We start from the raw sequence: 12,500 nt of genomic DNA, 5'->3' as shown, positions 1-12,500 counted from the left end.
TTATATTGTGTACAGGTCACGATTTTCTCCTTTATATCATGTTCAGGTCACGATTTTCTCATTTATTTCGTGTACAGGTCACGATTTTCTCGTTTATTTCGTGTACAGATCACGATTTTCTCGTTTATATTGTGTACAGGTCACGATTTTCTCATTTATTTCGTGTACAGATCACGATTTTCTCGTTTATATTGTGTACAGGTCACGATTTTCTCGTTTATATTGTGTACAGGTCACGATTTTCTCGTTTATTTTGTGTACAGGTCACGATTTTCTCATTTATTTCGTCTACAGCTCACGATTTTCTCATTTATATTGTGTACAGGTCACGATTTTCTCCTTTATATCATGTACAGGTCACGATTTTCTCCTTTATATCATTTTCAGGTCACGATTTTCTCGTTTATTTCATGTATAGATCACGATTTTCTCATTTATTTCGTGTACAGGTCACGATTTTCTCGTTTATTTTGTGTACAGGTCACGATTTTCTCGTTTATTTTGTGTACAGGTCACGATTTTCTCATTTATTTCGTCTACAGGTCACGATTTTCTCGTTTATTTCGTGTACAGATCACGATTTTCTCGTTTATATTGTGTACAGATCACGATTTTCTCGTTTATATTGTGTACAGGTCACGATTTTCTCCTTTATATCATGTTCAGGTCACGATTTTCTCATTTATTTCGTGTACAGGTCACGATTTTCTCGTTTATTTCGTGTACAGGTCACGATTTTCTCGTTTATTTTGTGTACAGGTCACGATTTTCTCATTTATTTCGTCTACAGGTCACGATTTTCTCGTTTATTTCGTGTACAGATCACGATTTTCTCGTTTGTATTGTGTACAGATCACGATTTTCTCGTTTATATTGTGTACAGGTCACGATTTTCTCCTTTATATCATGTTCAGGTCACGATTTTCTCATTTATTTCGTGTACAGGTCACGATTTTCTCGTTTATTCCGTGTACAGATCACGATTTTCTCGTTTATATTGTGTACAGGTCACGATTTTCTCGTTTATTTTGTGTACAGGTCACGATTTTCTCATTTATTTCGTCTACAGGTCACGATTTTCTCGTTTATTTCATGTACAGATCACGATTTTCTCGTTTATATTGTGTACAGATCACGATTTTCTCGTTTATATTGTGTACAGGTCACGATTTTCTCCTTTATATCATGTTCAGGTCACGATTTTCTCATTTATTTCGTGTACAGGTCACGATTTTCTCGTTTATTTCGTGTACAGATCACGATTTTCTCGTTTATATTGTGTACAGGTCACGATTTTCTCGTTTATTTTGTGTACAGGTCACGATTTTCTCATTTATTTCGTCTACAGGTCACGATTTTCTCATTTATTTCGTGTACAGATCACGATTTTCTCATTTATATTGTGTACAGGTCACGATTTTCTCCTTCATATCATGTTCAGGTCACGATTTTCTCGTTTATTTCATGTATAGATCACGATTTTCTCATTTATTTCGTGTACAGATCACGATTTTCTCATTTATTTCGTGTACAGGTCACGATTTTCTCGTTTATTTTGTGTACAGGTCACGATTTTCTCATTTATTTCGTCTACAGGTCACGATTTTCTCGTTTATTTCGTGTACAGATCACGATTTTCTCGTTTATTTCGTGTACAGGTCACGATTTTCTCGTTTATTTCGTGTTCAGGTCACGATTTTCGAACGTGACCATTTCACGAACTGCCACAACGGGGAAATTAAACGCCACACGCCGGTGACAACAACAAGACAGACGCCACGTCGTGGAAATTAAAGATTAAAGATTTTCACCTTATCAATACTGTAGAAGCCCTTGGAACCGAAATGAAGAGAAGTCTCAAACGGGTGCAATAACGTTTATTGCCGCTCTTCCAGCACCGTGAAACTAAAAGGATATGATACAAATAGGAGCAAGTAAATAAATTACAAATAAAGTGCATGGGTTTATGCAAAATATTAACTGGATGCTCAAATGATAAATACAATAGGCTACAATAAAGCCAATGTTTACATTAAATACACAAGTTGCTGACCCGTATTAACAAGCTCATAACCCAAGAAACATTGCAGGTATCATTTAACACATTGCATTACAAGTTAACTTGAATAACTGAACATGTTGAATAAATGTCACTTATGGATTTCATACCTCGCTCCACTTCCCAAGGGTGCAAAGCTAGCAGTCTACTTAGCTGTCCATTAGCCCCTTGCAGGTAGTTCACCGACAGACTTAACACAAGCATATACGTTCAAAAAGTAATCCGAAGCGAGGACATACACATAAGCTTCAGTAAAAAAAAAAAACAATGAGAAAAATGTTGAGTTTACATGCTGTATACATGTGGTGTATGTTTTATGCAAGAGAGCGAAAAATATGGCTCTCGTCTAGCAAGGTTTGCTGCGCGCTGCAATCTGTTTTTTTTGCAGCTTCCTCCTGTTCCGTGTGATTTCAAAATAAAAGTCTCTTAAACTATGGTCACTTACAAATACTACTCGCTACCGTAATCGTCACGAAATATGCTTCCCATTGAAATACATTACTTTGAAATTCGTGCTCACCACACGAAAATAACGACATCAACGTGTTCAGTACACAAATCAATAGATTCAATAACGTGACCAAACGAACTGGCGTGAGACTGGGCTGGATCAGCAGAAGAAAAAAATAGGGCCAAGAAAAAGAATTATTGTAATAATAATAATAATAATAGATTTTATTTGTAATGCACTTTACATTTGAAGAAATCTCAAAGTGCTACAGTCATGATCATAAAAGCATGGTAAGAACATCAATATAAAATACAAATAATGCAACGACTTGCAGGGATAATTAAATCTCATAAGTTCTGCTAAAAATAAATGTTTTTAGTCCTTTTTTTAAAGTCTCAATAGTTTGAGGTGCCCTCAGATGGTCGGGGAGGGCATTCCAAAAGAAAAGTCATGAAGTAAATATGAAATTAAGCAGTAAAAGAGGCTTCATGGCATCATCATCGTCCCCTCCAGGTGAAGGCCTTCGGTCCTGGTCTGAAGGGCGGTCTGGTAGGAAACCCTGCAGAGTTCACCATCGACACCAAGGGCGCCGGCACGGGTGGTCTGGGGCTCACGGTGGAGGGGCCGACCGAGGCCAAGATCGAGTGTTCGGACAACGGAGACGGGACCTGCTCCGTCTCCTACCTGCCCACCGAGCCCGGAGACTACCTGGTTAACATCCTGTTTGAGGAGGTCCACATCCCGGGCTCGCCATTCAAAGCTGACATCCAGATGCCCTTTGATCCCTCTAAGGTTGTGGCGTCGGGGTCGGGCCTGAAAAGAGCCAAGGTGAGCGTCTGGAGAGGAAGATAGAAGCTAAAAATTACGCATTTTTAGAAACCTGATAAAACATTCAGCAGTTTAAATCAGATTTTGGATTAATTTAGAAACTATGTTGTTGCGTTTTTTCCCCAACGGCAACAACAAATGGCTTTGAGCCTCTGACTGTCGCAGTGTAAAGTCTGATCCAGCTTGTTGTGTGTCTGTGCAGGTTGGAGAGATCAGTGTGGTGAACGTGGACTGTTCCCGGGCCGGACCGGGACAACTCAGCCTGGAGGCCGTACCAGACTCCTCCTCGACCAGTCCTACTGGCTTTGCACCAGGCTCTGGTAACACTGATTTCATTCACCAGTAACCAGTACACACATTATTAGCTCTAAACGAGCATACTGCTGCTTGTACATGCTTTCATCTGTACGTTATTATTGAACACTTTCCAAGTTGTCCATTAGTTGGTAGATAGATTTCCTTCCTTCCTTGAAACGATCGATAATCCATCAATCAACATCATATCTGCTTTCAAAGGAATAGCTCCACATTTTGGGAAATTTGCTTATTTACTTTCAAGCTGAGAGTTGCATGAGAAGATCGATACCAATCTTAGATGTGAGAATGATATCAATCTTCTCACACTTCTCTAAAATTTGGTGTTGCTCCATTATTTCTGAGACCAGAAGTGGCGAGTTTCAGATATTCTGTCCAATACACAAGCGACCGTCTCGATCACGTGACGTGTGTTTACCGTGTTCGGTGCGTTTGACAAACTGCAGTGTGAAAGGCAAACCCAACCAAACAATGTTGCAACTTCCCCACCCCAAATCGCACCGAGTCCACTGAACTATAGGTGTGAAGGCGCCCTAATATAGCAGTCTAAAATTCGAAAGAACAGCTTATATTTCAGATATTTCGACGGTCCGAAGTTCTGTGATATAAATGTGAAAATGTAAAAATGTGATTGTTTTGTGCCAGGTGTTAAAGCTAAGACGGAGGTGGTGGACAACAAAGACGGGACCTACACAGTGACCTACGTCCCCCTGACCGCCGGCATGTACACCCTGCTGCTGAAGTACGGAGGAAAGGCCGTCCCCGGTTTCCCTGCCAAGGTGATGGTGGATCCTGCCGTCGACACGTCCAAAGTCAAAGTGTTCGGACCCGGAGTGGAAAGACAAGGTGCAGTATGGTCCATCTGGGTCGGTGTGTAGCTCTTTTTGCTCTGAGAAAAGGTGGCAACTTACTTACTTTAAGCTCTAGAAACACACACACACACACACACACGTTTGTTTCACTATCTTTGTGGGGATCCGTCATTGACATAATGCATTCCCTAGCCCCTTACCCTAACCTTAACCATCACAACTAAATGCCTAACCTTAACCCTTACCCTCACCCTAACCATAACCTAATTCTAACCCTAATCCTAAAACCAAGTCTTAACCCTCAAACAGACCTTTAACCTGGTGGGGTCCAGCATTTTGGCTCCACAAAGCTGTCGGGACCCCACAAGTATACTGGACTCCCGGTTTTTGGACCCCACGAATATAGTTAAACAAGAACACACACACACACACACACACACACACACACACCATATATTCTTTGCAAATTTTGCACTCAACCCATTCAGCCTCTTTTTCTTTTGCAACAGTAATTTTGTATGTATATATTTGTTTCTATGTATATATTGTTTATTTCATATTAATGCTTAATATGATTGTGTGTTTGTTTATGTATGCACCTTTGACCAAGGCAAATTTCACATAAGTGTTGTGGCAATAACACATATTCTGATTTGATGTTTTTAATTTGTGGTCAAGCGTCACATTGTTTGCACATTGTCATTTCAATCAGGAGCGACTTCGTTGCAGATATGCAAATATTTATTGTAGATAAGCATAATATGAAATGTACAGAGTCTTTGGGGATTAGACTCCATCATTTATAATATTTAAAGGGGTAGAGAAACAGACATATTCCCCCCCGATGGAGCCTAGACACTGGTGATGGCGGAGAGGGAACCCAGAGGCCGAACGAAGGAGCGGTCTGCCGGAAAGGGACGTTGGTTGCGTTGGTTGACGACGCCTGGAGGTGGAAGGGGAGGAGGAGGGTGGCACGTTTGCCTGAGAAGACCGCTGATAGCAATGACATCAAACAGAGCCATAATATCATTCAGTTCAAAAATAGATTAAAGTCATCATTACTTGACCAATACAGAAAAGAATAAACTGAAACATAGGATTGGAATTTGTAATTTAAAGGTATTGTTGTGTATTATTGTATTGTTGTAAGTTATTGTAAGACTGAAAGATTGTATGCTGTATTTGCATATTTATTTACTTTGTATAATATGATTTTGTGAAATAAGGGGCAGGACCAAATAAGCTATTTGCTTCCGCCTGCTCCTTCTCGAACTAATCCCTTTTATATTTTATAGTTTTTTTTTTATGTCTTGCAACATTGTTGATTGTTCGAGATAAATAAATAAATAAATGAAATGAAGGAGAGAGACATTTAAAGCAGGATGTCATGCTGTGATTGGATCATGAATTTTGTGGCCAATTCTGATTGGTTTACTGAAGAGTGAACGCCTCTTAACAGCGGAGTAGATTTAGGGAGAGATAGTGGTGATTGCAGTAATTAGAAGTCTTCCTGAAAGAATTTGCGCTGCTCTTCATTTGATAAATTTTTATTTAAAAAAAATATCCCTTCTCCCGCTGGATCTAAGGCATGCACCAACTGTAACCATTTTTAAATCTAAGTTAAAGACTGTTCTCTTCTCCAGCTTTTAGTTAGGCTTGCTTGATGGTATTTTAAGTACTTTATTTGTTTTTAAACTGTTATGCCTTTGTCTTCTCATATATCTCAATTGTATATTTGTTGTTGTTTCTGCCTGTAAAGCACTTTGAATGACCTGTGTATGAGAAAGTGCTCTATAAATAAATTTGCCTTGCCTTCTCTCTTCTCCAGCTGTTTTCAGAGAAGCCACCACATCGTTCACGGTGGACGCCCGTCCTCTGACCCGGCGAGGAGGAGACCACGTGAAGGCGGAGGTCAGGAGCCCGTCCGGGGCGCTCACAGACAGTCCGATTACCGACAATGCGGACGGGACCTACACCGTCGAGTACACGCCTTTTGAGAACGGTAACGCACCTGCTGCACCCGTGTGTTCAAGACTGAAATCTTTACCGAACTATTTTACTGTAATTTATTTAATTTAATTTTAATTTAATTGTTTTAGGGCTGCAACTAATGATTATTTATAGTCATAGTCGATTAATCTGTCGATTATTTTCTTGATTAATCGATTAGTTGTTTGATCTATGTCAAAACATGATGAAAAATGTGGATCAGTGTTTCCCAAAGCCTAAGAGGACGTCCTCAAATATCTTGTGTTGTCCAAAACTCAAAAGATATTCAGTTAACTGTCCCAGAGGAGAGAAGATACTAGAAGATCTTCAGTTTACTGTCCCAGAGGAGAGAAGATACTAGAAGATCTTCAGTTAACTGTCCCAGAGGAGAGAAGATACTAGAAGATCTTCAGTTTACTGTCCCAGAGGAGAGAAGATACTAGAAGATCTTCAGTTAACTGTCCCAGAGGAGAGAAGATACTAGAAGATCTTCAGTTTACTGTCCCAGAGGAGAGAAGATACTAGAAGATCTTCAGTTTACTGTCACAGAGGAGAGAAGAAACTAGAAGATCTTCACATTTAACAAGCTGGAATCAGAGAAATCTTATTTTTTTTAATAAAAAAATGACTCAAATGATTAATCGATTATCAAAATAGTTGGCGATTAATTTAATAGTTGACAACTAATCAATTAATCGATTCATCGTTGCACCTCTAAATTGTTTATTTAGATAGGGACAGTGCATATTAATGGACATCAGTACAAGTACACAATGTAAATATGCTAGAGTTAGCACCATAGCTAATTAAGAATAGACTTTAATTGTCATTGTGCAGTACAACCATACAACAAAATTAGTTGTGCAGCCTCTAAAACAAGACTCACTTTCATATACACACTCACACAATAGATAAAATAAGAAAGATATAAAAACATTATCAAGGCATCCAATATTGCATTGAGTCCCATTACATAGAATCCCTATCTAGAAAGTGCAACTGTGCTGGCTGGGGGGGTAGGGGGGGCAGTGTAACGTTCATCAGTTCAATTTTCTAACAAACGGACATTTGGAAAAACAGAAAAATGGGTTCAAATATCCAATTTTTAATTTTTTTCCACCTTGACAAATTAAAAAGTTGGATCTTTAAACTGTTTTTCCAATTTTCTGTTTTTATTCAGAGGATCAGAAATTGAGAAAATTACAAAATTGCGTCTGAGCTCCAATTATTCAATACTGTAATGGTATTCTCTCCTTCGTTACACCTAGCTACGCCCCCCCCCCCCCACTAGAAACCATCAGTTGCACCTCTGACCCCAAAGTCTATCAGTTTTTAGTTTTTTTTGGTCCATATGCAGTTAATGACCTGCATATTCCTCAAAGTAGAGGGAGAGAATACCATTACAGTATTGAATAATTGGAGCCCAGACGCAATTTTTGTAATTTTCTCAATTTCTGATCCTCTGAATAAAAAACAGAAAATTGGAAAAACAGTTTAAAGATCCAATTTTTTAATCTGTCAGGGTGGAAAAAATTTAAAATTGGATATTTGAACACATTTTTCTGTTTTTCCAAATGTCCGTTTGTGCTTAGAAAATTGAACTGATAAGCGTTACACTGACCTAGGGGGCCATGATTGTTCAGTTCTGTGATGGCCCTGGGGATAAAACTGTTCTGCAGCCTGGAGGTGCGTGCTCTAGAAGCCCGATACCGCCTGCCAGATGGAAGCAGGGAGAGGAGATGGTTTGAGGGGTGTGTCTCATCCTGCAGAATACTGTGCGCTCGGCAGAGGTGATATGAGGCAATATCTGGAAATGAGATGAAGACTTGAACAAATGCTGAGTACAACGAGTTCAGACTAATCAGTCCCTCCAGAAAAACGTGATTATGCGATCGCATAATTCAATGCATAATCAGCCAAAGTCTGCATATTTATGCGGGGGGCCGCATTTTTTCAAATACGCCGCACTTTCGCCGCATAAATTGCAGATTTCCGCGCAAAATTTGAAAAATGTTGTGTTTACTTCACACAAGAGCAGCCATTTTCCCCTGTTGCCTCGGGAACGTTATGAAGTGACGTAATTACGCGACGTGAACATCATCGAAAAGCTGCAAACCCCGCGATGAAACCATGATTAAGCCGCAATTTTTGCAAGTTTCTGCAATTTCATCGCATAAATTTGCATAAATATCCCGCATATTCCATCACATTTTTTAAGAAAACGTGCCGCATAATCAAGGATTTTTGCCCTCAACAATCACAAAAAAACTCTGCATTTTTCTGGAAGGACTGAGTAATGCAGCTTTATTCACACAACAAACAAACTTTCATGAAAGGGAGACCAGTTGACATGCACAAAATGTATATGAAGGTTTCTCTCCTAGAAAGGGAGATAACCCTGTGTACACACTCCTAAGAGCATGTACCCATAGTGTCTCTACGAACAACCAAATAACTCCTCCTTTATACTTTCTGTCCTCACACAATCCAGGCTATCTATTTCTGTGTGTGAAGGTTGTCCCCAGACTAACCTTCTTGTGTAGTACACTACATACAAGATATGAAATACATTTGAAAACCTGAATGCTGAAATATCCAACCTATCAGGAGGCAGCATAATTTGTATCTATTGTCCCTAGGCAGATACATAAAAATAAAAACATAAAAACAGTACCAATCATGCAACGCCCTCATAGTTTGAGAGGCAAGACGAGCACTAACAACAACAGTCAAGACGAAATACAAGAACGTGTCAGTAGAGGTGTGAATCTTCACTGATCTCCCATTTCGATTCGATTTACAATTATTTAATTCATAGCTTTTCAAGCTTCAAAAACCAAACATTCTGCAGTGCTCTGATACTAAATCAATTGGATATTAAAACGACAGCATTGAGTGCATGGCACTTCCTGAATGTGCAAAACATACCAGAATATGTCAACAGAAAGGCTGTTAGACCTACATTAAATTATAAACAGAAATAATCGATTATGGCCCGGCCGATTATCGATGCAGCATCGTCCACGTCCACGATTCCATGCATCCATTATGTGATTAATTTCAACAGCTCTAGGTGTGAGTTTCATCAGCTGCTGTCTGTCCCGGTCTGTGTTTCAGGCGTCCACAGCGTGCAGGTCCTGTATGACGACACAGCGGTTCCTAAGAGCCCATTCAGGGTGTCTGTGTCAGAGGGATGTGACCCCACCAGGGTGGTGGCTACTGGCCCCGGGCTGCAACAAGCACTGACGGACAAGCCCAACCACTTCAACATCATCACCAGGTAGGGTTGGCAGCGAAAGGACAGGGACTAGTTTTGATTCGTGTAGCGCACATGTCAAACTCAAGGCCCGCGAGCCAAATCTATCCCCTCGCAGATTATGATCCGGCCCGCATATCAATTTAGGTTCACAATACATATTGGCCCACCTAGTTTTGGTCGCTTTTTCTGATGTCGCTTTTTTTGACGATTTGTAACTTTTTCCGACATTTTTGTCACTTTTTCCGACGTTTTTGGGCCCTTTTTTTTGCTATGATGGCTGAGGAACTTTTATGTGGACCAAAGTGTAAGTGAGAAGACTCTTGTTGTCCCCAGAATCAGAACTAAACGGGGAAGCAGCGTTCAGTTTTTCTGCTCCACATATCTGGAACAAACTCAGAAAACTGCAGGTCTGCTGCAACTCTCAGCTCTTTTAAATCAAAGCTAAAGACCTATCTTTTTGATGTTGCCTTTCTTTAAAGTGCCCATATTATGAAAAAATCACTTTTTCTGGGATTTGGGGTGTTTTGTTGTGTCTCTGGTGCTTCATACAAACTTTGAAAACAACCATCCATGGTGTTTAGAGTGAGATACGGTTTCTGAATGTGTCCTGCCTTCAGTCTCTGGGTGAGCTGGTCAAAATCGGCACACGAGCAGGCTAACCGCAACCATTAGCTCGTAGCGTTAGCATGCTAACGCTAATGCTAGCATGCTACCTCGTTCTCAATAGCAAAGCACTGCTACAACACACACAAGTTCACCATAATCTACAAAAGAACTACTTCCATGTGCGCCCTCATTTAGAAGTCTCCCAGCTAATCCTGCCTTGTAACTGACCAAAGTTGTAGAAACAGCCTTTCTTTTACTGTCTATGGAGCTAGCTAGCTGACATGATCTACACATAGACTGTATATAAGAATGGACCAACAGATCCCGTTGCTCTGGACGGAGACCAGTGAAGGCCTTTAGAAGCACTTTTCCGGTGAGCGTTGAGCGTTACTGCGCAGCCTCCAACTGAGAGAGACGACGTAGATGTGACGTGAGCAACCTGTCTGAAAGTTGGAAGTCTTCTGGTAGCTGTGCCAAGAGAAATCTCAATCATTCCCAATCTAGCAGAGACGGAGAGCGTAGGTATATGTAAGGAGATAACATAGACACAGGCTAATTATTGATCACTAAAATGATAGTTAACATTAGTAATTAAACTTAAACAGCTAATGGAAGTCCAAACTGCCTGAGATCTTCTCCTGTACTATACGGTAATTCCTCTACTATGAGACAGTAAGTCTTGTGGTTATGACCCAATCGTTAGCCTATTTTTATAAAAACGTCTGCTACGGAGCCATAACGTGAGCTACAAGGTAATGGAGCCTTTTATACATTGTCGTGTTTCTTTAGAAATAAACAACGGACAAATAGAGTCTTTAAACTCTTCAGATGTAAAGTTATTCTCTGTCAAAGTGACGTCAGAATGAATGGCAGTCAATGGGATGCTAACGGGAGGTGATGGCTTGGTAGCATCAAAATGGCGCCATAGGAGGTTCACGGTCCGAGGAGAAGCTGACCCCCTTGGATCTACGTCTGAGCTACTGAGCATGTGCGAGTGCAATCAAAGATAGTACAGAAGAAGAAGAAAAGAGGTCTCACTCTGTAGCTAAAACAGAGACCAGCTGAAAAGAGGATCTGCAGCAGTGAGAGAGAGCACTGCAGTACAACAACAATATGGTGTTTTTAGAAAATTAAACCATGTAAACCTATTCTGGTACAACCTTAAAATACAATTATGAACCTGAAAATGAGCATAATATGGCTGCTTTAAATAACTGTTCATTTGTTATACTGAAGTTGCATTGATGACACTGTATGACATTATATAACTGCTCTTTAATGTTTAATTTCTTATACTGCACTGTAACTTTTATTTGCGTATTTAATCTCTCAGTTCTTTAATTTCTTATACTGCACTGTCAATTTTATTCTTGTCTTTTATCTAGTGGTATTTTTAAATAGATAACGGACGTATTTCTGAGAATTTCTCCAACGCGGGTGTGACATAGATTAAAAACAGGATTTAGAGGAGGAAGAGAGAAAAAAAATGTCCTCCAGCTATGAGAGCTATGCGAAAGCCTCGAAAATACAGATAACAGACATATTTCTGAAATATTACCTCTCAAAAAACACGGGTGTGACAATAGATGATCCATACAAGGACCACGTCTGTGAACTGGTCAGATATTTCTGTGAACTTATCAAGACACAGACTGTGACTTTGACAGCCCTGGTGTAGCGTTTTGTTGCAGTGAAAAAGTCTCTAGCTTCAGGTCACACTATTGCTGATTTTGGGTGTGTTGATGCGTCACCAGAGGGGCAGGTATTGGCGGTCTCGGCATCACCGTGGAGGGTCCGTCAGAGTCGAAGATGTCGTGCAAAGACAACAAAGATGGCAGCTGCAGCGTGGAGTATGTTCCCTTCACCCCCGGCCTCTACGACGTCAACATCACCTACGGAGGAGAGCACATTCCCGGTGAGATTAGATTTTTTTGGGGCATTTTTAGGCTTTTTAGTGACAGGACAGCTGAAGAAATGAAAGGGGGGAGAGAGGGGGGATGACATGCAGCAAAGGGCTGCAGGTTGGAGTCGAACCTGTGAAAATTAAACCATGTAAACCTATTCTGGTACAACCTCAAAATACAATTATGAACCTGAAAATGAGCATAATATGAGCACTTTAAAATATAGATAGATATATTGTCATGAAAATTGTCCCTTACATGTCGGTTTATTTCCTGA

The 12,500-nt window shown here is 40.2% G+C and overlaps 1 protein-coding gene across 2 annotated transcripts in view; it reads left to right on the top strand.

Annotated features, from left to right (window-relative positions):
* Positions 1–12,500, top strand: part of LOC116053783 (filamin-B) — a 135,394-nt gene that overhangs the window by 82,565 nt on the left and 40,329 nt on the right. For both annotated transcript variants that reach the window (XM_036001819.1, XM_031304943.2), the window contains exons 23-28: positions 3,024–3,338; positions 3,541–3,658; positions 4,299–4,499; positions 6,294–6,467; positions 9,572–9,734; positions 12,074–12,234. In XM_036001819.1, the coding sequence (XP_035857712.1) occupies positions 3,024–3,338; positions 3,541–3,658; positions 4,299–4,499; positions 6,294–6,467; positions 9,572–9,734; positions 12,074–12,234 (1,132 nt within the window). The remainder of the gene's footprint in view (positions 1–3,023; positions 3,339–3,540; positions 3,659–4,298; positions 4,500–6,293; positions 6,468–9,571; positions 9,735–12,073; positions 12,235–12,500) is intronic.

Source organism: Sander lucioperca, chromosome 6 (assembly GCF_008315115.2).
Source record: "Sander lucioperca isolate FBNREF2018 chromosome 6, SLUC_FBN_1.2, whole genome shotgun sequence".
In the NCBI taxonomy this organism is placed as follows: Eukaryota; Metazoa; Chordata; class Actinopteri; order Perciformes; family Percidae; genus Sander; species Sander lucioperca.
The sequence above is the reverse complement of the archived record's forward strand: the minus strand, read 5'-3'. Positions and strand labels throughout refer to the sequence as shown.